The sequence below is a fragment of the Coccomyxa subellipsoidea genome (assembly GCF_000258705.1).
Source record: "Coccomyxa subellipsoidea C-169, whole genome shotgun sequence".
Lineage (NCBI taxonomy): Eukaryota > Viridiplantae > Chlorophyta > Trebouxiophyceae > Coccomyxaceae > Coccomyxa > Coccomyxa subellipsoidea.
In genome coordinates this window covers 13,303-37,796 of record NW_005178022.1, presented here as the reverse complement: position 1 = coordinate 37,796, position 24,494 = coordinate 13,303, and the positions used below count along the sequence as shown (strand labels likewise).

Sequence of the window (24,494 nt, the reverse complement as noted above, 5' to 3'; positions counted from 1 at the left end):
AAGCTACCACCTCATGAGTTGATCAACTGAGCCTCATTTGGACTTCCTGAGAATTGCTTTAGACACCTGCATTGGCTGGTTCCTCGCGTCAACGAAACTGCATAATTATTACTCTTTGCTACATTGAAGTAGACTGTTGCAGAAAGGACTCCCGTTCGTTGCTGAGGTCCTCAAACATCTGGCCGGGCTTGTGTTTTCATCTATTGACGCTGCATTGCAAGCTCCACTAGAGGCTCGCTGATACCTTCAGCATGGACTTACTTGCCGGATATGGCTCTGGGTCTGATGCAGCGTCTGATGCTGAAGACGCTCAGGATCCTTTAAGCAACGGTAGGTTGGCTGTCTTGATCTGTGGCGCTACCGTCCGAGTTTTTGGCCCTAAGCCTCTCAATATCATGCAGTATCGTATCATTGACGTGTTGACTCAGGTGTTGCAACGGATCGCGGCGGGTTGCTTGCCAATCTACCTCCTCCATCCACAAGTCAAGCAAGTGCAGGAGACACCACCCTGTCCGGCATGCCTGCGCCCAGGAGGTCCAGAAAACCCGTGAAGTTCATGTTACCTCGCGCTGCCATCCCTGACAGCAGTGACGAGGAGGTGGGACCCTTTGTCGTGCTTGGGGAAACGGTGGATGTTGCAAGTGCCTTCTATTGTTCTTCTCCATTAAACAGGGCATCTGCATTCTTGGTCTTTCTAAATGTCACATATCTTTTCGTGTTGGGCATCAATGTATCACCCTAAGCCTGGCCTGCTGCTGCACAGGACCAGCCGAAAAAGAAGAAGGTGAGGCCGGACACTCGCGGCAAGCGCCTGGGGGATGTCCTGCCTGCCCCCAAGAGCGACTCTGTGCTGGGAGGAGGCCTTGGAGCCGGCGGCGGAACGGTGCGCTCCATTGCTTGAAAGTCTCTTGCAGCGGTCTAAAGTGCACGTCCTGATTACAGAATCTTGATGCTGCAGAGTTCTCTGGATGGTTTAGGCGACATATCTTGTGCAGACAACGTGCGAACGGGAGCACATGCCTTCTACCGGTACTGCGCTCCCTACATGTGGGGACTGGGCTCAGTCTGGTTGCCACAAGTGGGGCGCAGTTTGTTGAGTCTGTATTTGAATGTGTGCAGCACCTCTGATTGTGTTTGTCTATTGTTGTGCAGCGGCTGCTGGACATTGGTGATGAGGATGACTTCAAGGACATGCCGCCCACGGGCGATGGGGTTCTGGGGGGCGCCGACGCGTACACTGGGGGAAATGAGGAATTCCGCGTGGAGGACGATGTGTTGCCGGCCACGGAGTACGGGGCAGCGCCTGCCGCAGACTACGGCGCTTACGGTTCCGGCCCCACAGCAGCTTACGGTACCAATGGTGCTGCGCCTGCCGCGGCCTCCTACGCAGCTCCTTTCAGCGCACAGTTTGGTGTGTGCTCATTCCCCCTGCATCTCTCTTGATTTCTTGTGTTGCATGTGGTCCTTGATTGCAGACTAATGAAGACTGATTGCAGACATCGCTGACAAGTTGCAGACATCCCAGGCAATAGCATGCTATAAGTGCCGCCAAGTGCAGATGTTGCAGACATTGCAGCATTCAGTACCTTGCTGCATGTTGACATTGAATAGCCTGGATAAGTCCGTCATGAAAGCAGCTGCAGCGAGATCATCACGTAAACATGCAGCCTGGTGCCATTCCAGCAGTGGTCCTGGTTGCAGCATTGCGGGAACAAGCTGCATGTAATGACCAAGCAATTGTGCTTGACAGGCAAGAATGGTGGTGCGTACGGGCAGAATGGGGCTCACGCTGGCCCTGAAGCTGCACCAGCGAATGGCGAGCAGCTGCTGCAGGAGGCGATGCAGGCTGATGCCCGAGGGGCCGCCCGCAGAAACGCAAAAGACCCCTTCGCAAATCTTGGCGTCCAGTTTAAGGAGGTGCGTGGCACTTCATCTGGCCACTGTTTTGACAGGCAGTGGAAATGCAGCATACAAACAGACAGGGCGCTTGTTGATGAAGGCGGAGTGTGCCTACTGAAGCTAGCTGGGCTGGCTTGGTGGTGTACAAATAAAGTGACTGTCACCCTCTGCATAAGTATGCCGGAACAGGCAGTTTTGGTTTAAACATGCATGCGCTGCAACTAGTCTACAGACGCACCTTGCCTCTGGCAGGAATATTGCGTAAAATGCTAATAACAATGCATGCGCGTGAGTGCAGGTGAAGCAGGACAAGCTGAAGTACATTGACCCGGGGAAGAAGGAGGCCGCGAACGCGGCGCGCACCGCGTTTGGGGCGGACTACGAGGCCAAGCTGCGGCAGGAGGCCGGCGCGTTGCCGGACAAGCTTGCGCGGCGCAAGCACCAGATCTCCTCGCTCTTTTACCAGGCCAAGATGAAGGTGCGCGGAATTGGCACATGCTCGTGTGCCGAGCCGGCAGAGTGTTGGACAATCAGTGCTGCAATGCAGCTCATTGGCAAGCTCACAAGGGCCCCCAGGGATCAAATAGCAGCTGCCAAGTGGCTGTGTCATTGTTCCTGAGGATGCCTGAGAAGTGGCAGCCAGAGGCAAAACATTGGGAGAGCTCGTTGTCATCATCCCGCACGCCACCAGGGATTCTACCTTTCCAGGTGTTTGATAATGAGCAGGAGTGATCTGCCCAGGTATTGTTGCCGAACATGTTTCACATATGTTGTAAAGGAGTTGCCTTGCTCTGGTGCAGGAGCTGGAGGTGCTGGAGACGAAGACACAGGGCATGAAGACCAAGGCAGAGACGCAGGCCAAGTATGGATGGTGATGTGTCTGAGGTTGTGAATTGGATTATATCAGGCAGTATAGGCACAGCTGCTGTGCATATTGATGGGCAGTCCTTCTATACCGTCGAAAATCAGGGTATCCTTACAAATGCGGCAAGTGTTTCAACTGCATGAGCAACCAGTAAATCCTAGCAAAGCAATTGCTAGCATGCTAGCTAGCATGCTATGGCTGCTGAAATCTGCACCATGATCCATGACGACATCCTACTGACTCGTCCTGATTTCACAGTGCTGGAAGAAAAGTTGCAACCCTGCGAGGTTTACATTTCCATACACGAAAGCAAGTCACCCAATGATACATTTCTGCAATGTCCACAAAGAATCTCCCGCTTTGATGGCGTTCTTGACAAGTACTGTAGTAGTACATGGCCATGCATGCAGTACATCTGCCACAGCATGCACAATATTCTACAAATAAAGAGGTTGTTCTTCTTCCTGCATACGCATGCGTGCACCATACTTCCCCACTAGGATCCTAAAGAACCATACAATGGAAAGCTCTGTTCCGCAACTTTGAATGTACAGAGCCCCCTTTGGCATTGTCTGCCTACTAGTACAATAACACATCTACAACATTGCTGCAAATACAGCATCCTGCAGACCATGCCCTGCACGGTCTGCCAGTGCTTGCCATCTTAGTTCTCAATAGCTTATCAAAGCTACATGCCTTGGCACAGCTGACTGACAGAGAAGAATCATATCCCACACGATGACGATCCTCGTCAGATGCTCCAAGTCCAAATTTTAATTTACACTCCAAAGGTAATCTAGATGCGCTTAGTGCTGGATCGCTGTCTTGGTCAGACACCCGCTCTTGTCTTGTGACTCCATTTGGAGTTTGAGGAGTTCATCGTCACCATCTCCACTTCTACACTGCTTGCCTGCGAACCTGTGGGGGAAGCAGGCTGGCTTGCTGGTAGTCCAGGGACCATCGCCTCGCCCATCTGCATCACTTGCCAGTTCTCATGCCTATGCAAGTATAAAAGATGGTGCTCTTCAGCTGACAGCAGCTCATCGATGACCAGCAGGAGGTTTGTGCAGCAGAAACAAGAAGCAGATTGCAACTCAAGAACAGATCTCGCACCTCGCTTTCTGAATAAGTGCTGTCACAGCTGCTGCTTCTCCTGCTCAGATGCTTGATGAGAATTTCCCGCACTTCCTGCAGCTCCTTGTTGATGACGCCGAGCTTTGCTTGAACGCGCTGCAGGTCCTCTTCATCACAGTCGCACAGGACCTCGGCGTTCAGGCACAGCTCCGGATCCAGTAGTGTGTACTCCTGACATAGAAAAATAAAACCGAAAACTTCAGCCCGCTATCGTCAATCCATGCTTGCTTCAAGCACTTGGTCGTGATCGCCGGCCTTTGTGTTCAGTTTAACCGGCAGAGTCCACCAACAACAGTTCACACAATTATCAACAGAAAGGCCAGTAGCTTGCAGTAATGTACAGATCATTCGTTGTGAACGCCAGCATTGAGAACCGATGGGCGGCGAATGGCAGTACAATGAAAACGCACGGCGACCCACCATTGGTCTTCAAGCTGTGAGATCAAGATGCAAAAATGTAGTAGTGCAGTCCAATGGATATGCAAAGCCTTTATTTGCGTGGAGAGCTCAAGAGTTGTCACTGTGCCTGACAGGACACCCGAGCATCTGTTCTGCAAAAGTTGCAATAAGGCAGCGACATGCGTCAGGAGCAGACGAACATAAGTATTTGTGCTTCTGCCAAAGTCTTAGGCTTGTAGACATGAATGAGTTGCAGGCATTGGAATCCATCGATTTGTTTCTTTCTTGGACGGTGCCAGCTGTCGAGGTTGACGTTGAATGCCTACTGGACTGCTCTCTTTGCTGATCAGTAATCCTCACTTCTCAGGCTCAAAGTCTAATTGAACACATGCAAAGCTCCAGGCTTTGGCCATGAACTTGCTTGTGTTAAGAGGATTTATACATTCATAAATAGCATTCCGTGTCCACTGTGTAGCGTCTGCGAAAGGCCAAGACTGCATGAGGTCATTGAGTACTCATCAAGTGGTTACATAATGGTGGTATACCAACAGTAGTACAACGTTAATGCCCATTCATTTGTATAAACAAGAACAGCTCGACCTTAGGATCGTTAGCAGACAATAGTAGGCTTCTCATCCATGACACATGATTGTTGACGTTCAGGAAGCAATGGCAGTACTATAAATTAAGCAGTTTCCCCACCACCGTGGCGTGACGCTACATCACTTAGCCAAATAAGCAGCAATCTTGATGAATCTCTCAAAACCCGTACAGGAGTCCGCACTACAAACAACACAGCACCCCTCTTTCTCTTGCCACTCCAAATTGTTGGAGCGGCCTATTGGCAGCAATCTTGCTAAAACAAAGATATTGCACTTTAATAGCAGGACAGGCGCAGACCTTCCTTCCATCTCGCACACATTAATTATCAGCATCTGCAGGCATCGCAGCAGATGGTAATTTGTACCACATGGTTTTCCTTCTTAGAATCAAATCCGGCAAGCTTTAAGTATGTGCAGTACCCTTTTGAGTCCACCCCGGACTGAAACTCCCCATGACCAAGTCAACAGATTGTCGACAAGTCACAGCAGCAACAGCCATGAGCTGACATAGAACACAGACAACACTGCCTTTGACAGCAAGCACGCATAGCACTGTACACCTAAGCATTGGCATTGGGATACCATCATCTTCTGACCATGCGCATCCAGGGCAAGTGACGAGGGAGGTTTGACAAACACCCACGCACCCAACCCCAGCAACGCAGGTCGCCACATTTTCAGTTTCGAGTTATTGAGCACCGCTACAGTCACAGATCAGAGCCTTCCCAGTCTGACACATGGGAAAGATCTGTCAGCGCCCTGCAATGCTCCCCGCACTGACCTTCCCCCAGGAAGATGCAACAAAGGTAAAGAAAAGCGTTCACATCAAATTGAGGACTTTGCCTCAGAAGTCTCTACTTGGCTGGAGGCCGCAGCGGCTCCGTGCATGCAAATGCAGGACACTGCTCACCATGCATGCATCTTTCTCTGAGCTGTCACAGCCCCGATAACTAGGGACAAACACCCTCGAATGGTACTCCTTGGCAGTGTGCTCGAGCAAGGCTGCCGCCAAAAAGCAGCAAGCCTCTCCCTGGCAGCACACCGGCCGGACTGTTGCAAGGGTGCGCCCATGCAGTAGGCATCTTTCTGACGTGAATACCGTTTGAAATTAAATCCGAGTCATGTATGCATCTCAGACTCGCGCAATGCGCAGCTGAGGACCGACGGGTGTACAGAGTCTTCACAAGCTGGCTTGGAGGCGCCTGCGGCCGCCGACGGCAGCGAAGGGGACGATCTGCTGTTGGGTGGTGGCCTGCAGCTTGGGCGGCTGCGAGGGAGACAACGCCTGCGACTGGACGCGCTGCAGTATGATGGCAGGGATGGTCTCGGCCACCTCAGTGTCGTCGATGGGCCCGTTGGACTTTGGCAGCCAGGCGGGCGGGTCCTGCAGATCCGCTGGGCCGTTCACGCAGTCCTGCACAAAACGAGAATGTACACAAATCAGAAATTATCCCACAGTATCTCCAAAATAAGGTCCTGACACCCTCGGCAAGAACCCAGATCAGCCAGGCAGGGTTACAAGGTGTGATACCAGTGCAATCAGGGAAATGACATGCCAGCATCTCACAGCCATAGCTTGAGTGACTGTACTGCTCCTTGACTTTCTCATGTTGTCCCAGGACAGTGGAGGCACAGATAGAAAGGAGGATATTCTGAGTACACACCTGAATGCCGCCGAGGACGGCACCCAGAGCCCAGGGGTTCTGGACTGTGCTCTGCTCCACAGCTTGAGCAAGGGAGTCTGCAAAGACGAGGCTCTTGTTCATGGGAGTCGCCAGAATTGGCCCCACGAAGTAGCAGGAGCTGTTCCTGTACTTCTCTCGCGCCTGCTCCGCACTGCAACACAGCCAACACAGCTTTCTTAGTATCGGAAGCAAAGACACATCTACATCCGGTGTTTCCTCACAGGCAGGACACAAGAGCAATCTTGTTGGGAGTACTGCCAGTCTGCGAAAGTGACAGGGACTTTATACAGAAACCTGCTCAGGGAAGTGTTGAGGAGAAGACACTAGGATCACATCGAATTTTTCAGACAACACTCCATGCGGAGGCCCACACCCTGACGCAACAAAACCACAAGGAAGCAAGACAGGACCCCACCTGGAGGAGGACAGGTGGTTGGGCGGGCCGCAGGATTTGGCGGCCAGAGCGATGCCGGCGATGAGCGCATTGGCCACCTGCCCGTCCGTGAGGTTGCCGGTCAGGGACAGGCGCTGCGGCTGGTCAGCGGGGTTCCTGCCAAAGGCCACTGCGCGCACAATGGCGTCTCCCAGCTGCACACAGTGAAAGTATATCGTTATCACCAGCTCAGTCATCAAAGTCTCCTGTAAATGCATAAGCATGCTTGTCTAGCACCAGCCTGGATGCAGTAGGAAAAACAACCTGTCGTCTAGAACTTGGCGCAACACAACCATCAGGATGCATCAGATGCTAGGGGTGTCAAAATAAATTTGTGTTGAGGCGAGGCCGTAAGTGGGGCTCACGTTGTCAGTGAAGAAGGCGGTGGGGGGAGGGTTGGGGCAGCCGCCGCTGAGGGTGAAGTTGGCGTTGATCAGGTACGCCAGTGAACGCACGGCATCCACCTGATATCCCTGCACACAGGAATGGCACACCCAAGTAAGATGGCATTCCCTGTACGTCTGAAGGAAGTACCTGCACTGTCAGCCATCGACAGCATTAATGCAGCGCATTCCCTGCTTCGACACCATCACTCCTCAGGGAAACCACACGCAGGATCTGTGTGCCAGTCATGTGAGCAGGATAACACACTTCACTGCGCCCACGCATATACAATGGACAAAACGGATGGCCAAAACATGATATGGTGGGTGATCAGTGGGGCAGCTCACCAGGGCAACAAGCTCGGCAAACATGCCGGCAAAGGCGCCAGGCGAAGACTTGATGGCGGTGGCGAAGAGGGCTGCCTGACTCTGCATCTTTGGGATCTCAGGGGCCCTCACATCCCACCAATCATGCCCGTTGTAGGCAATGCCGCCGGTTGCCTGGGCTGCAAAGAAAGAGCCCTGCTGCTGGCACTGCACTGTTGCTGCACAGGCGGCCAAGGCCAGTAGAAGGACACCCGCTTGATTCTTTGATATCATGCTGCACACTGTCCTGCGCATCAAAGGGAGTCAAGTTCAGTACTTTGGTCTCCCGCTAGATTTCACCAGGTGTCAGGCGGGTTACTTTCTTAGTGACACGAATTTAGACACTGCTGCAAGTCAATTTCTCGAAGCAAATCCTCAGTCAGACAGGCTGACGCCCCGAAAGCAAGCAGCGGCAGAATATGCCCATCACCGACGAGAGTGGGTTCCGGACTTGCCTGTATGATCCTCGTGCAGTAGGTGAGATAAGCGTACAGGTACTGAATTGGGCGAGCTAGGTGAGCAAAGTGTCCCTCCGCCTGGCTTTCAGTTCTGCAGGCGGCACAGAAGGGCAACGTTAGCCCTGAACGGAGTGGACGCAAGCGGAGCTCCTTCACAAGGACAAGCGTCACTGCCTACCAAGCCTCTCGAACGTATGCACTCCAAGCCGACCCCACAGGAAGCGCCAACCAAAAAAAAGGCCAGTTTTCAAGGCCACCTATTAAGAAGCTGCTTCTAGAAACCGATGACGAACAGTCTCCTTTCTGGCCCCCACTCGTACCACATCTATTCTCCCCATGTGGCCAAAATATGTCAAGCGATTCACGCCTTGACCGCCGCACCTACTTATCCTTGGGGCAAGAGAATTGTGCCGCGTCTTTCGCGTAACCCTGCCTCAAAGCGGGCTGCTTTGAAATCTCGCAACGGCTGCTCGGCCGTCACGACCCTCCTAGGTACGAATTCTTATATGATAGGCTGTCGAAATGTCAATAGAGGGGGATGCCCACGGAAACCTTTAGCCCATCGCCGACGCAATAAAAGTGGCCCAATTAAACCCCCGTTTCGACGCTACCCCCACAAAATCCGACCGCGCCGGGAGAAGGGTGCGCCTATCATTGCATAGGGAAGGCGCCATCCACTAACTTGGCACCGCCCGCCATTTCTACAAACACCAGATGGCCCCAGCAAGACAATCCCTGGCGCGTCATACCTGGTGATGCGTGGGCTCCTGACACAGGTCTCCTCACAGTCAATCCTTTCTTCGTATGCGTTCGGGGCTTGGCTGTTTGAGACCGGCGGTTGCAGAATGGATGGGTTAGCCGAGGATCTGATGTCGATCTCGTTAAAGATGTCCCACAAGGCAAACGTGTCAACAATTGGGGCAGCGCAGCCGGGGTAGAAGCTAGGCTATTGGGCGATTTCCCCCGTAACCGAAGCCCGAAAGGGGCAAAAGTGAAAAATTATCCGATGATGAGATTATGAGCGCCCGCACACCATGGAAAGCTTGCAGACGCACGTTTGGCCAAGCAAGTGACTTGCTGGAGGGATCATTTTGTGTGACACCCAGGAACCAGGACCTTCATCGGGCTGAAAAAATCCAGGATCTGCAGCCTGGCCAGTCAGGCAGGGGCAAATGGAGTCCTGCTCGCACAGCCAGTTTGCTGGCAGCAGATTGTTGCGGCAGTTTTCACAGAGGACCGCAGCCAGCAGGGTATTGGTGCAAACGCGATGCCAGGCACCACCGAGGGGGACTGAGTTTGGGAAGGAGTCACGGATAGGAAAAGCCCCCATTCCCATTCCAAAGGGTGTGCAGCTAACGCTGACAAGGGACTTGTTGAAGGTCAAGGTGAGCCAGCGGATGCAGAAAGTAGAATAATCTGTACTGACCCGTGTTGGGTGTGAGTGATGCTGGCATGGGTGGCTCTTTCTCTCTTGAGGTCTCCCTTCACAGCAGATAAGCGGGTCTGACCGTTGGCCTGATATTGAAGTCCAATTGCGCTGAAGAAATGCTTGCTATTTTACAGGGACCTAAGGGAGAGCTGGAGCTGGCAATTCCTGAAATTGTGGAGATCGAGCAGGTAAGGGATCAAAGTGGGTGCCTGTCGTGTGGGAATTTTGAGGTTTGCGAGCTGCATCCAGTTCCTGCATTGAGGTTCAGCAATGTTTAGTGCTTCCAGTTCAACTCCTTGGCATTGTGACTGGCTGCTGAAATCTGTCATTGTGGCTGCAGCAAGAGAATGCGTTGAGAGTGTACAAAATGGAGGAGAGCAGGAAAGCCAACGAGGTGCACGGCTTGATCAGGTGCGACGTTCTGCTGGGACATGTGCACAGCACATCTGCACACACACTGATCACAGGCATGGAATGTGAAAAGCACACCTGTGCCTGGTCGCACTGAAACGGAAGAACACTTGCCAAGGGATTTGGTACCGATCGTGCTCACTTGGTGCACTTCCCAAGAGATTAGCCCATGCATCTGCATTATGATCACAAGGTCTGTGGGGGCCCTGTACTTGACAGGGGCACATTGAGAGATGCTGACTCTGTGTGCACTGTGTGCAGGGCGCTGGCGAACAACATGGTGGTGGGGACGTCGACGGGGTGGATCAAGACGCTGAGCCTGGTGGGAGTGGGCTACAGGGCGTCCGTGTCGGGCACCAAGCTGGTGCTCAACCTGGGCTACAGCCACCCCATCGAGATGGACTTCCCCAAGGGCGTCACCGTTGCGGTGAGCCACTCAGCTTCAAATCAAACTGCTTGGTCTTGGTTTGCCGCTCTGTAATGTGGCTCCAGTACACCCATAGGTGTGGGCATGTTAGAAGGAGCGCAGTGCCGAAATATTCTTGTATGTCTGGCCAAGCTTGTTGTAGAGCCCTGGCTAGCTGGCTGTGCACGGAAAGCCTCCTACAGAATTGACGATGCCAGTCTGCTCGCTTGCTGTATCCAATAAGGAAACAGTGGAATTTGCACATGCTCTCATTTGGCAAAGGAGCCAGTTGTATCACTTCTCTTTCTGCTGGATGCGGCTTTTGTTCCTGCCAAGCTTATGGGAAGTGGAAAGGGCGCTGATTGCTGGTGCTTGCTGCAGGTGGAGAAGCAGACGACAGTCGTGATCTCTGGATATGACAAGGAGCAGGTGGGCCAGTTTGCGGCCAAGGTGCGTGCCAAGCGGCCGCCCGAGCCCTACAAGCAGAAGGGTGTGCGCTACTTTGACGAGGTCGTGCGCAAGAAGGAGGGCAAGCGCGGCAAGTAGGCCTGCTGCTGTTAGGCTGCAACAGCTGCTCATAGCTTGTTGTCTGGAGCAGATCTGGCATTCTTGCATTGTGGTGCTCATGCATGTGTGGGAAGATCTGGATGTCAGCCTCAAAGAGATTTTGGCACGGTTCAGCGTGCCTTTTAAGATGATCTTACGTGACTGGCTAGCAACAAACATGCGGAAATATTGCGCGTGGTGTCTTTTCGACCTCAACCAGTTTCTGGTACGTACCAGTATACTTCGAGTACTGACCTTCTGCGAAGAACGGACGCCGCAATGCGTAGAGCATCTAATACTTTTGTAAGTATTGCAATATTTGCACTCAACATTGCATGCAACTCCCATTTATTTGCATGCTGCATACACTGGCAGTTGTATACACTGGCGGTTGTGCTTCAATCCCCAGCAGGCAAATCACGGTAAGCCTACAATATTATCCTAATGGAGCCGGGTCCCAACTGTGGATCTAACTACTATAGTAATCTCAAAACATCTGTACTTGTCATGCACCCGCGTCAATCAGTGTCATCAAGGTCATCCATGTCAATATCACCATCCTCCTCCCCAGCATCCTCTTCCTCTGACTCATCTTCATCGTCAGATCCTTCTGCATCGGAGTCTGGAACTGCTGCAAGGGGGTTCTCCGCCTCAAGCTCATCCTCCTCCACATACACCACCTGCAATGCAATAGCCCACATCAATTCTCCTTAATTGTTTCATTCATCTCGAATGAGGGTCTCTTCGAAGGACAGACTGTCTGCCAATGTTCTACATTGCGCTGACTCAGGAGCCGTCGTGATAGGGGTAAGAATACAGTGGGAGAGGCATCTTTATTTCATCTGCACAAGAACAATGCATGTGGGTTGTACGTTGAGTTATGCAAGACTCAGGCATCCCACAAACACAGTGCATGGGGGATTGGAGCATACCTCAGGACCGGGGAGCTCGAGGTCGTCGGCACTGGCGGCAGCGTCGGGCTTGGGCAGGTGCGCGACAAGCAGGTCCAGGCGGCCAGCCAGCGCTGCCAGCGGCTTCAGCTGCGCCGTCCGCGCCTCGATGGTCTGCGCAGCCACACGAGCACATGTCAGCACATCTGGGTACCGGCTGCTGATGGGAAGAGACAGGGCAGTCACGTGCATTGGAGAGGCTACATGCTGGCCAGATGGTGAAAACATGACTTTGCAGAGAAGCACCCTGGACCTTCAAGGACACTCCACACTGCAGTTGCTGAAACAAGAAGTAATTTCACACATTTGGGAAAAGCCAAATCATGCAAACCTGACGAAGCACATGGCAGGCCTCGCTGAACCTGTGCGCTTCCCTGGAATGCTGATAACTTCATACCAAGCCCCTGAGCAAACGACTTGCGTCCTGGCCATTTCCAATCAGGTGCCTTCAGGTGTGAAGCTGGCACCTTGAGGTCCAATGGATTGCATGTGACTGCGCGTCTGTGTGGCGCACCTGGGAGAGGGAGGTGAGGATGGGGAGCACGCCGGGCGCGGCCATGAGGTAGGCGGTGTGGTGCAGCAGCACGGCGCGGATCCAGGCCGTAAGCGCGGTGCCGCGGTTGGCGCGCGAACGCAGCCGCTCCACCGCCGCCTCCAGCAGCGCCGCCGCGTGATGCGGCCGCAGCCGCCGAACGCTCGCGCCTATCACCGCCTCGTTCCCCGTGTTCAGGCACCTGTGCATTGCATGTTTGTCCTCTCAACTGTGCACTGCACATGTAATGTACACTGGGTGCACAGTCTCCCAAGAGCTCACAAGTATAATGTTTGGTATCAACGGCATGACACGGACTTGAAAGTCAACAGCAGTTGCACACAAACATAAGGCGCTGTCTTCAGCATGAGAAGACACAAGAAGGAGGCGATTAGAAAAGGGCGAGGTGATGCGCACTTTTCGAGCAGCGCCTTGTCCTGTGCCTGAAGCGCCTGCCCCAGCAGCACAGCCACCGAATCGGCCTTCAACGGCCCTGCCTGCAGCGCCCCCGCCCCACCGTCCACATCCATCCGCTCCTGCAAGCAGAGCCAGGCAGTCAATAAGGGGACGCTCCTTCCCTTTCAATATGTGTACTTGGCGTGGAAAATTCTGAAGCCATCATGCAGACGCCATTTATCGACCTTTCTCAGCAGAGAACCAATCACCAGCATGAATTCCCAAGCATCATTGCACTCGCTTCAACCTGTACTTCACCACAGCAAATGGCACTGCTGCTTCACAAGCCCAGGTGGACCAGGAAGGCCTGGTCAAGGCGCCACAACAACGCATATCCTTCACGCCACACATGAGGGATTACGGGTCAGGGTGGCACTGACCTGCTGTGATCGCACTTGCAGTGCTTCCAGTCTCTGTCCAAGGGTGGGCCCATCTGACACCGGCCCATTCTCTGCAGGCAGCTCGCTGACCACCGCTCCTGCTTCATCCCCTTCCGCTCTCCTTTTCCTGCCCCAGGCATACAACAGTGCTCAAAAGCTGCCAAGACAGGTGATTGGACAAGGACAATAATGGGCTTGACATACAACATTGTTTTACATTCATAGGGAAACACCGACGGCTGGCTGGCAGACTTGTTTCAGAACAGCAGCAATCAACTATCAATGGAAATAGCCAACCTGCTCTGTCGTGCAGCGCCGTCCTCGGCCACTCTCGACATCAGCAACTCTGCATCGGTAGGCTCAGCCCCCACATACGCAACGCGGCCCTTTGCCGCCGCCGCCGCGCCCTTCCCAGATGTGGACGCCTCGCCGCCCCTCCCACTCGCTTGTATCAACACCCCGTCCTGCAAAATGATCCACAGTGATCAGGCAATTGAGAGACAATGTGAGAGGCGAAGCCTATTAATGCTTGGAAGGGAGCACTGGAGATATGTCATCACATAAACGCCCTTTCAACTCATCAGAAATCCCATCTAACATCTAAAATCAGGAAAATACTGTAAGTATCATGAGACAAGGGTTGCCAATGACGCCAGGCAAAAACTCACCAGGATCCTTTCCAGTTGTATTTGTTTGGTGGTGGTGCTGTCCTTCAGCAGCTGCACCCGCTCAAAGACAGGCTTTGCCACAGAACCCCTCGCCAGAAGAAGCGTGTCCGGCGACTCAAACTGTGCTGCCAAGATACCACCCTCGCCCTGGTTGTGCACCCTGTTCAGGGAAACAAATTTATTGCCTTCCTGATGGCGTCCAGTGCATCTTCATCAAAACATATCCTGAGGTAAAATGCAGCCCCAAACATCCTGGCGAGTTGTTGGCATGACATGCGTAAAATGCATCACACTTGGTGGACATGGTGCGCACGTCTCAGAGGTTGAAGCTTCCACGCTGACGCGCACGCTGAGGCTGCTGCTGACGCGGTCGCCCTCCTCTGCCGTGCTGCAGGACCACACATACGCTCTGCCTGCCGTGCTCACTGCCGCCACCTGCACCACACGCGGCGCTTTTCAGAGACCTCATCCGATTGCAGAACGTTTCTTTGCAGGTGTCTGGTGTCTGGATCAGAAAGACCTGGCTGACACGCAGCGCATCAAACCATTAAGGCCCATGACAGGACAAAGCCAATTGCCACAGGATCTTGCTTCCTGTTGCGTTGAGAATGTGCATCTATACTGCAGATTCTCCATTGGCGTGAGCACATCTGTACTCAAGCTAGGATTCAATCACCTGGAAAGATGACGCCCCATCTGCTGCGCTGTCGCTGGAGGCTGCTGATGTGGCGAGCTGCACCGCAGGCTCCTCCAGTGACAGTAGCCCAACACTGGGCCGGCTCTTCTTCGACGTTGTGGCAGCGATGGTAGGAAGGGCCCAGAGTGCGACCTGCCGCTCGCCCTCAGACGCCGAAAGAGCGTGGCTCCCGCTCGGGCTGAAAGCGATTGCGCGCACCGGCAGCTGCAGCACAATGAGATGCTCAGGTGATGCCATCTTTCACAGTGTCAACCAAAGTCACTGGGAATAGACATCGGTCTGTAAAACTCACAGACTGAACCATTGCGTAAAGGCTTATGCACATAGACGCTTCTACCAGAGCTTCAACAGAGTGTATTCATCTGAAGGAGCGCCATCTCTGGGACTCACCGAGTGTCCCATGAACTTGGCCACGCGCTTCTGCTCCGCCACATTCCACAGCGCCAGAGAGCTGCTGCCCACCAGCACTGACTGGCAATCTGCAGCAGCCAAACGCCCTTGGCATCAGTGGCTGCGATTCAAAGACACAATCCCCTCCAACAGAAGCACAGCCATGAGCCCACATTGCAGCCGCACAGGCCATGCACCGCAGGCAGGCATAACCGGACCTGTTGAGGGTGTCCTCAGCCACAATACAAATGTAAGGGGCACATGCTGAAGCTGGAAACAGCTGGTCTGTGCACATCAGGGCTTTGCAGGTCAAGTCGTGCGGCTGACCTGGGGCTGCCCCGACACAGGAGAGCGGGTGGCTGCCAGCCTTGAACTTGACGACCTGCGCTCCAGAGGCTACGTCCAGCGCGCACACGTGGTTGTTGCTGCCCACGCTGTAGAGCAGCCCCGCGGCGCCGGCATCAGCCTCAAACGCCAGTGATGTCACCCCCCTGCATGTGCACAGCGCTGGTCAGATATCAGTCTCAGATCTCAGCACGCAGACTCTGCAGCAACAGATGGATGGAAGAGATTTCATGACGTGAAGGTTAAAAGCTCTCATGTAAGTAGAACACGTGCACATGATGGTGCACGTCGTGATGGGGCATTGTTCTGCGCACCCCTCGTTGCAGCCATTAGCCGCCCAGAGCTCCTTGGCAGTTGCTGCTGAGAAGGCTCGCACATTGCCAGCCGCGGTCCCCACCACCAACATCAGGCGCCCTGCCGCATTTGCCACCGCCCTCCCATTTTTCTTCGCCTGCATTTAGCGTGCTGACTCACCAAAGGAACAAGCCCAGGTCGCTGAAAGTAACAACAAGGAACCGCTCTGTAGCAGAGTCTTCCAGGAACACACCCATTCAGACAACAACCGTGCGGTCTAAAACTTAGAGAAGCATGCATTACGAAGAGAGAAGGCAAGCATTGTCCAATTTGTCTCTTTGGGAGCGCACCTTGTCTGGACCATAGGCCCAGGCGATGCATTTGCTCTGCTCGCTGCCTGATGAGGGCGCCGGTCCTGCTAGTCTCCCATCCGGAGGTGCTGCAGTGCTGTTGATGTTGAAGAGGAGGCTCCCAGAGGCTGTCACACCAGGAAGACATGGCATTCTCAGCGCAAGTTCCCAACTGCAAACCCTCAATGCCATGCTGCTGTATAACGATGAGGAGAACCATGTTGCATCATTACTGATGGCGCCTCAAGCCGCAAATCATTGGAGTCTTGGTGACAGATCGTGCAATTGCTGCCACAACAAATACTTTTCAAGCAACAAAATGGGCAGGAAAAATTTGCATGGCGGTACTAGCAGGTCATTGAATTGCTTGTATTAATATTAAAAGGCGTAGTGAAGCCATCGCAATGCCCCGCCCCCAAGTCGTGCAGGTGCAGTATTACCTGTGTCGAAGGCTTTAAGCCGCCCATCACGACTTGCCGTGGCCAGGTATTCCAACTTTGGGCTGAAAGCAACAAGCAGGCTTTCCTGCACGCTCACAGGCTGCATCTTGGAGCCCTCACAGCGGCGATCGCATTGATTTGCTGCTATCGCGAGCTTTCGGAGCTTGAGGGCGGCCTTTCCGACGACAACGCCTCTGCCGATCGACGCCTCCAGCTCGGATCCAAACGCGACTGGCCAGAACGGCTTGGCGCTCTTGAGATATAGTGATTGCGCACGAACACAAGCATTTCCTACGAATTTTTTGGTTTGTTTGGAACTGCTTGAAATATCCTTGACTTGAGGACGAATTTGCAGGGCAGGGGTGCACTCCCTGTGCACCACTTGTGTCCGTTGCTGGCTGAGCAATGGTGCTCAGCGTGTTTATCTTGAACTGCAGCCCCCTTCCAACCATCGGCGCACATCAAAACAGATCGCTGCCTCTGGCACGGTGGGCAGTCGCCTGCAGATGGACACCCGTCCAGGCCAGATGTTCGCTTCCCTCGCGACCTCGCGCAAAATGCAGGGCCACCACCACATGCATAGCCGAGGTGGCGCCTCCCAGGCTTGGAGGGTTCGCTGACGTTCAGTCCGAAGCAGAATTCGTGGCTGTTCTGAAGGCTGGAGTGGCTGCAAAGAAGATTCCTGAGCCGCTCCTGCCTGGGTTTCTGGACTTCTACAACAATTACAAAAGTAAGTTGTTGCCTTTTGATGCACACCACATCTTGATGGAGGGCCATGATGTTTACTGGATTGCTTCATGGGGCAATTCCCACCTCCTGTTCAGCTTGTAAGCCTCCACCTGGGAACGAGCCTTGAAGAAATTTCATTGGCGCCTGAGATAGTTGAGATAATCATCTGCATAAACGGGAAAGATTTCAACCTGATGGCGATACCATAATTCTGGCCGAGGCATCACCGTGAAAGTTCAGGGAAATTTCACAAAGCATGTGTGCCGTGTGCGCAGCTGCGGTGGTGAACAGCGGAGTGCCTGGTGCGGACGAGAGGCGGGTGGCACAGGTGATGGGCGCGATTGCGGATCGTGTCTGCGACCAGTTCGTCAATCCCTACATATTCCCCTCCTTCCACGAGCGCATCCTGGAGCCCTACAACTACTATCAGTTTGGCCAGGTGCTGCTTCTCTCCTCCTTAGTTGCGCACACACTGCTCTGCACCAATCAGCAACTGTCATACGTGTGTATGCCTACTTTGCTGCATAGATTTAGGTACTCTGTCGCCTCACTGATGACTCTCCTGCGTGCATGAGTCATCAATAATTGTCGCCTTTTCCTGTGCAATGCTACATTGACATACTGCACCTCAGATTGGCGTGAGCCCAACTCTGTGCATGGTGTGCTGTGCAGAACTACGTGCGCAACCTCGTCAACTTTGACATCTCTGTTGTGGGCCACCTGGACAACTTTGACAAGGCTGCAGAGTACTTGGCCAGGGGAGACAACGTCATCATGCTGGCCAATCACCAGACAGAGGCTGACCCCGGTAAGGATCATGTGCACACATCCGCCATTACTGGCTCCTGCCATGCCATGCAAGTTCGGCGCTTTGTCGAGGTTTCTGAAAGCAGCACTCTGGAGACTGGAGGACATGTCTGGCTTCATGTGTGCTGTGTGGGGAGACCCAAACTCGCTGTGCTTCGTTGAGTTCTGCTATAAAGTGACAGATATGTGGCATGTGTGGAATATTCCACAGTAGCTCTGTTTTGTTGGGTTTCTGCATTGAGATTTTGACACGCTGCACCCGGTGGCTGCAGCCGTGTGGGCGTTGCTGCTGGAGAAGACGCACCCCAGCCTGGCGACAGGTGTGATCTACGTGGCGGGCGACCGAGTGGTGACGGACCCGCTGTGCAAGCCCTTCTCCATGGGGCGCAATCTGTTCTGCGTGCACTCCAAGAAGCGCATGGACGATTTCCCCGAGCTCAAGGCCGAGAAGCAGCGCACCAACCGCCGCACCCTCGCCGCCATGGTCAAGGGCCTCCGAGAGGTCCGTGCCTGTCCTGGATTTCGATGGCGGCGCATGCCCATGCCTTTGTGTGCTTCTACCTTCTGAGAGAAAAAGCTGTGTCCCACTGCATCGTATTGGGTCATCGTGTGAGATCCTGTCAAGTCCTGTTGAAGTGCTGGAAGCTGTCAATGATCTTTAATATACATCAAAAGACGGCAGTGTCAATTCCCAGACGTCCCAGCAAGTATTATGGCATGTCACGAAAAGTTGGCACGTTCAAGTGTAATTTGTGAGAGTTCTGTGCTATCCGCAGGGCGGCAAGCTGCTGTGGATCGCGCCGAGCGGCGGTCGCGACCGGCCGAACGCGGAGGGGACCTGGATGCCGGCTGCTTTTGACCCGTCCTCGGTAGACCTCATGCGCACGCTGCTGGCGCAAGCCAAGCGGCCGGGGCACATGTTTCCGCTCGCCATGCACAGCGGCGAGATGATGCCGCCCCCGCCCGAGCTGCGGAAAGGCCTCGGCGAGCGCCGCCTCACCTCCTTTGTCGGCGTTGGTGTGTGCCCCATATTGCATCTGGAGCGCGTTTGTGTCTATAAGCAGCATATGCACCGTTGGGGGCATGTTGTTGCTCAGGCTGTGCGAGGACTCTCTGCTGGAGTATTGGTGTTCTTCTGAGTGTTTCTGCCTGGCTGCTGTACAGGGGATTCTTACCATGCTTGCCATAAAGGAGCCCAGCAGGCTCAGTGCTGCAGCTATTCTTCCCTTTGTTCTTGTAGTCCTACTGCTTCTGGATCCATTTTCTGCCTGGTAAGCTTACATGGGATGTGCGCTGTGTGCAGGTGTATCAGCAGGAGACGAGCTGATGGAGGAGGACATCCTCCAAGGCATCCCAGAGGATGACAAGGCTGCTCAGCAGGCGGCGTTCTCTCAGGTACACCCTTCAAACACCCCGGCGTATTTTTTTCAAACTACTCGATGTACCCTCTTCTTCATGATCCGCTCCATAAGATTCTTATTGTGACTGAGCATGATCTTGTCATGGATGCAGGCCGCGTTTGATGCAGTCACAAATGAGTATACGGCGCTGGAGGCTGCCATCACAGACCCTGCCAAACGAGCAGCCATGGCTGATGTCTACACACAGCCCTGGCGGCAATGACGCTGTACAAACGACAAAGTTGTTTTTGCAGAACAAAAATGCATTGCTCTCCAATCTTCTGTTGTGTGATTGCGGCTCTTGGCACTAAGACATGGCAAGCAAACTTGGCTATGAATGTCTGTGAGTCCTATATGTTCACGGCCAATAGATTGCTGTCTCAAAAATCATTGTTACTATAGAGCAAAGTGGTGCTAGAAGGATTGTAGAGGTTGCTAGTACGTACTGGCTGTTGAGGTTTAGCCTGATATAAGAGAGAGACGGCCTCCATTCGAAAGTGGGTTTGCTGCATCCATTGGGACCGCCACAATGGGTGCAGAGAGTTTTGATGCGCAATGCAGTACTGAGGTCAAGTCGACAAGTATATTTATAATGAAGAAGCTTTTGTTGGTGCCTGCTTATGGAATGTCTCGTGAAATCTGTAATTGAAGCGGAGTTCCAGGAAGAAGAGTTTCACATATTTACAAGAAGCTCCTTGCATCTTTACATGCTTGTCATGCCTTACAAAAAAAGGGGGATGTTCAGCTTGAAACACTAAGAGCACCAAAACTTGCAACAAACGCATCATCATGCTGCAGGCGGCCAGCACCACTGTTTTGCAGCTGCCCATTGCTGGGTCGTTGCTGCCTTCCCGAAGGCTGTGCTACACCTGAACACGGCAACCCACATGAAAATCAATAAGGTAATTGACTTCACGATCGGGTGAAAGCAGAGAGTTATCATTAACCGATGCATGCAGCTTTCTAACCCACAAGGTAACGGTGTGTTCACAATGCCGGCGAAACTCATTGATGAAGACCGAGCTTGCATCCGGAAGACATGCCTACCTTTCCCAGGGCCATTGGTGCGACGCATGAAGACCGGTGCGGGGCCATGCAGTGTGGGGTTGGGACGGATGCGCAGTACTCTTGGGGTGTCCTGCACATGCCTGTCCTCATCAACTCCTGTATGGGCGCTTGGGCCCACACTCTGCGGCGGCTGCGCAGAGGTGTTAGCTGCAGCGAAAGGGCCAGCTGCACTGCTTGCTTCGGTGTCACTGGTGGAGACCGGTTGCTCATCCCCTGTCAATATCACCTGCACCCACCATGTTCACCCCTCATTACCCTCTAAATAGCATCACACTAAGGTTTGGGTTTCTGGGCCTCATGCCAAAGTTACACTCAACCCATGTTTTGAAAATCTCAGGCAGGCCCACCTGGCGACCTAGCAGGTCAAAGGTGACTGTGACAGCTCTGCGCCGCGACTGCTCAGCTTCCTCTATTGCCCTTTGCCGCTCCTTCAGCTGCTGCCTCTCCTGCATGACACAAACACCTTCTTAAAAGTTCAATTAGTACCTTTTTGTGGGACTATCTATGATGTTTGGTTAGAGTACTGTACCATTCCCTGACATGCAGGCTTGATTGGTGCAGGCCTTTGCGTCTCCTTGAGTTAAATCAGACAAGGGGACGCACCTCATCAGACAGCCATGCATTGGAGTCGATCTCAAAGAAATCACTCTGATCGTCCACGACTGTCGTGCGCTTGGCCGCATTCCGGTCATAGTCCACCTGATGCAGGAAGGCCACCACACATTATGACAAATAATGACAGGGAAGATTTCAAAAGAGAATGTCCACTGGCAATTGGTACAACTTTTTTTCTCCCAGCTTGAAGACTTCAAAACTTGGGCGGTGGGCCCTGCAGATCGATAGAAACTTTGTGTAATCCATGAGTTCCGACGTTATGGAGTGAATTAGATCCAACACAGATGAGGTGTGCCCTCACCAGCCTATTCTTGAGCGCAACCGCCTCAGCAGCGCTATCATCTACAGCAGAGCCAGCTAGCGCGCTGCTGGCGGGCTGCTCTTGGGAAGCAGGTGCAGCCACGCGTTCTGCATAAGGTGGCCGCGCATGGCTGCTCTCCTGTGAGCTCAGGGCAACCTTGGCGCCACAGAATGTGCACACGCCCCCAGACTCTGCGCAACACAGCGGCGTCTCTTCACCAAAAAGAAACATCGAGGGCAACACACCTTGTTGGTATTTTGGGAGGGACGGTACTTTAGTACAGTTGGTCTCCAGGCAAGGAGATGTTGCGTGTATGCTGCCCTCTTGTATGCCTATGTATATGGATGCAGCATGTGTGGAAAAGCAAAGGTACATCATGAGACAGCACGCGCACCGACAAAGAGGCTGGCGTCGTTTGTGGTCTCGCGGCACATGTACACCTTGCCGCAGCACAGGCAGTTGGCAACTGCACGGTCCAGTGCTGACGCGTCTGTCTCAGCCGCTGCAGCTTGCGCTCCCTTGCGCTTCTGCGTGTGTTTGATGGTCATGCTGCCGGCTGGACGCTCCCTGGCAGCCGCCTGCATCATTTTTTGTGGTTGAAAGGTCTGTGCAGATGGCACGTGGGATGCAATGCATGCTTGTAGTGCAGGGGAGATCGACAAAGCCGACAATGAAAGGAAAGTGATGCTCACCGGGCGGCTGCTGCCCCTTACTTTGCCAGCCTGAGTGAGCTGGTCGCTTCCCGGTTCTTGCTGTTGCGGGGTAGATGGAGCAGCCTGCTTTGAGCGGAAGCTTCAGATGTTATACTTCCTTCTTTCAGTGGATGTTGCAGGGAAATTTGCTGATTTACCATCGCACTAAGTCAAGTCAACGAGGTACCTGCTTGGTGTTCTCTCCCAGGAACCGCTGCACAATGCTGTGGACTTCTTTGCCGCCACCCAAATACTCCTGCAGAAGATTTAGCATTTTTTCTTCATTCAATCAATAATCAGATCTGATAAAATCGCAGTTTCGATCGCCATATACCTGCAAAATTGTATCAACTTCCTCTCTGCTCTCAGCTGTAGCAATAGCATCCGAAACTCCCAGCACCATGTCTGAATCCCATCCAAGTACATTTCCTAGGGATCGCTGCAGCCATTCCCTGTTGCCCTTTAAAGCCATGCCGAGAGTCTAGAGCGATCTGTTACAATCTCTAGCCACACCGTCCCGAATGTCTTGCGTAAAATATGCTCTGTTCAGAAAGAACTTCTCAATCCTCTCTGGCAAAGCAGAAGCAGCACTTGAGAAAAATATAATATCACCAAGGAGATTGCAATGTGATGTTGAAGTCAGCATGCATGGGGTCAAGAACCTGGTGGGAAAGGGTCAAGAAGAAGTCATGCTTGGAACCTCAAGCGCATCCCAGTCGATCTGATCCCAGTTGAACACGCTGATCGCCAGATTTGCAAAAACGTTGCCTTACGTTCAGGCATCACAGTGCACTGCGTAAGTCTATGAAAGTCTCGATGGAGTGTACCTGAAGGCCCACTCCAATTTCTTTGCTGCTCTGACTGCAACAAATCAAGTTTGGATAGATGTTCCAGAACGAAATAACAACTTTAAATCGGGTAGCTGGAAGATCGCATAGTAGGATCAGGCCAATCTCTTGCCAGGAAAGACCCGCTAAGAAGGTCACTACATTGCACAGGAAGACATAATTTGACATAAATGACAAAACTGGATGGAGTCAATAGCCAGTTGAGTTCTGCGAGGAAGTTGGCGTTGACCGGAGACTATGAAGCTGCTCTGGGAAACTTTGATGGCGTCCTGGAGGAAATTCAAAGGTGCGGCGATGCCTAAAGCGTCGGGGCACCGCATAAGTTTAGCAGCGAAAACCAAGCCTTCGACTTTGTTAACTCCGGTTTCGTATGATTGCACAATCGCATGTCCTTTGTTTCATGTTTTGCGTTCGCAGCATCTTGCAATATACATACACCACAACCTCGATACCAGCCCCACCTTTCATGTTGAATTCACATTCTCTAGAGAAACCTTTGTGATCACCATTGCAATCATCCTTCTGTGCAGAATCGTGATGGAGCAAGAAGATGGCAGTCTCAAGGCCAAGTGGCAGGTGTGCCACAGAGCGCTACTGCAGGAGCAGGAGCTTGTCAGGCAGCTGGACCGTGAAAGCAATGGCCAAGACCGGCCTGCCTCTGCACCACCAGTAGACTGTGCTTCCACTTCAAACAGAACCCCGGTATCAGACTGCACCTTTGCACAGATGAGAAATATATCACACTAACTTTATGAAACCACAATGTGAGCAATAATTTCAATCCATTCTATCAGAGACACAGTCCATGTCCCTGAGAGGCTTTGTTTTTCTCCGACTGCAGGGCGTAGAAGCTCATACACCCGCTCAGAGGCAACCAGCCTTGTTGCCGGTGGTCCGCTCAACGCGAGGGCCCAGCACCCCGGAATTCACCATCCATGTGGTAGGAGTGAATCTAAAATTTTCAGTGAGCTCGTGCCCTTTGGACCCAGCAGGCACACTGCTTCATTGCAAGTAGCAAATCTAAAACATGTTTACACCTTCTTTTGCAGCCACCTGAGCGCCCAGCCACTGCAGACTATCGGACTCCTCATCCCAGCACTACTGCCAGACTGCAGCAGAGCACTGGCTTCAATGGCGAGTCCAGGTGCACACACCCGTTTTGCTCTGGAGATCATCAATAGAAATAAAGGAATTAATGTCATGGTTAAAAAGTCATGTGGCATAACCATCACCTCTCACGAGATGCAGGCTCACCACAGACTGTATGTTTCAGGCACTCATCCCCTGGCGTGAGGGGCCTGTCACGCGCAGCGTCCCCTCCCGACCCGGACGTCTGGGCGCCGCCACTGTCGCGCATTTCTGGCCGCCAGAGCTATCTCTCTGACGACGGTGCCGCCCCCTTCCGAAGCAAGCCCCGCAGACGAAGTCAGGCAGGCGAACCAGGTGTGCTGCAGCTCATCTCATGCTGTGCAACAAAAACCAAGAACTGCTTGACAAGGACCATCAGAGTTTGCTC

The 24,494-nt window shown here is 53.1% G+C and overlaps 7 protein-coding genes across 7 annotated transcripts; 3 read left to right on the top strand and 4 right to left on the bottom strand.

The window, feature by feature from the left end:
- Positions 1-122: 122 nt before the first annotated feature.
- On the top strand, positions 123-2,931 carry COCSUDRAFT_68037 (hypothetical protein). Its single transcript, XM_005643301.1, has 7 exons — positions 123-330; positions 429-598; positions 764-883; positions 1,153-1,411; positions 1,751-1,917; positions 2,198-2,377; positions 2,700-2,931. Exons 1-7 carry the CDS (start codon positions 252-254, stop codon positions 2,772-2,774), a joined length of 1,050 nt encoding a protein of 349 aa, XP_005643358.1. The 5' UTR covers positions 123-251; the 3' UTR covers positions 2,775-2,931.
- Positions 2,932-4,806: 1,875 nt separating this feature from the next.
- On the bottom strand, positions 4,807-6,007 carry COCSUDRAFT_34399 (hypothetical protein). The gene has a single exon (XM_005643300.1). It carries the CDS (start codon positions 5,471-5,473, stop codon positions 5,303-5,305), a length of 171 nt encoding a protein of 56 aa, XP_005643357.1. The 5' UTR covers positions 5,474-6,007; the 3' UTR covers positions 4,807-5,302.
- Positions 6,008-6,079: 72 nt separating this feature from the next.
- On the bottom strand, positions 6,080-9,071 carry COCSUDRAFT_68036 (hypothetical protein; the record flags this gene model as incomplete). Its single annotated transcript, XM_005643299.1, has 7 exons — positions 8,974-9,071; positions 8,222-8,315; positions 7,749-8,013; positions 7,383-7,490; positions 7,000-7,172; positions 6,564-6,735; positions 6,080-6,313 (listed from the first exon to the last, which is right to left on the bottom strand). Exons 3-7 carry the CDS (start codon positions 7,998-8,000, stop codon positions 6,080-6,082), a joined length of 939 nt encoding a protein of 312 aa, XP_005643356.1. The 5' UTR covers positions 8,001-8,013; positions 8,222-8,315; positions 8,974-9,071.
- Positions 9,072-9,308: 237 nt separating this feature from the next.
- Positions 9,309-11,016, top strand: COCSUDRAFT_49066 (ribosomal protein L6; the record flags this gene model as incomplete). Its single annotated transcript, XM_005643298.1, has 5 exons — positions 9,309-9,609; positions 9,788-9,841; positions 9,994-10,064; positions 10,326-10,491; positions 10,852-11,016. The coding sequence occupies exons 1-5, from the start codon at positions 9,397-9,399 to the stop codon at positions 11,014-11,016; spliced, it is 669 nt and encodes a 222-aa protein (XP_005643355.1). The 5' UTR covers positions 9,309-9,396.
- Positions 11,017-11,319: 303 nt separating this feature from the next.
- On the bottom strand, positions 11,320-16,270 carry COCSUDRAFT_49065 (NUC189-domain-containing protein; the record flags this gene model as incomplete). The annotated part of the gene is made up of 13 exons (XM_005643297.1): positions 11,320-11,696; positions 11,949-12,080; positions 12,481-12,700; positions 12,916-13,034; positions 13,335-13,461; positions 13,632-13,798; positions 14,003-14,162; positions 14,316-14,437; positions 14,679-14,903; positions 15,090-15,178; positions 15,417-15,580; positions 15,749-15,885; positions 16,079-16,270. The coding sequence occupies 13 exons, from the start codon at positions 16,268-16,270 to the stop codon at positions 11,535-11,537; spliced, it is 2,016 nt and encodes a 671-aa protein (XP_005643354.1). The 3' UTR covers positions 11,320-11,534.
- A 521-nt stretch (positions 16,271-16,791) lies between these two features.
- On the top strand, positions 16,792-19,677 carry COCSUDRAFT_31435 (glycerol-3-phosphate O-acyltransferase; the record flags this gene model as incomplete). The annotated part of the gene is made up of 6 exons (XM_005643296.1): positions 16,792-17,248; positions 17,523-17,686; positions 17,920-18,055; positions 18,327-18,556; positions 18,831-19,154; positions 19,567-19,677. Exons 1-6 carry the CDS (start codon positions 16,924-16,926, stop codon positions 19,675-19,677), a joined length of 1,290 nt encoding a protein of 429 aa, XP_005643353.1. The 5' UTR covers positions 16,792-16,923.
- A 518-nt stretch (positions 19,678-20,195) lies between these two features.
- Positions 20,196-22,025, bottom strand: COCSUDRAFT_44977 (hypothetical protein; the record flags this gene model as incomplete). Its single annotated transcript, XM_005643295.1, has 6 exons — positions 20,196-20,323; positions 20,502-20,748; positions 20,870-20,968; positions 21,126-21,221; positions 21,439-21,629; positions 21,833-22,025. 6 exons carry the CDS (start codon positions 22,023-22,025, stop codon positions 20,196-20,198), a joined length of 954 nt encoding a protein of 317 aa, XP_005643352.1.
- Between the last annotated feature and the right edge of the window lie 2,469 nt (positions 22,026-24,494).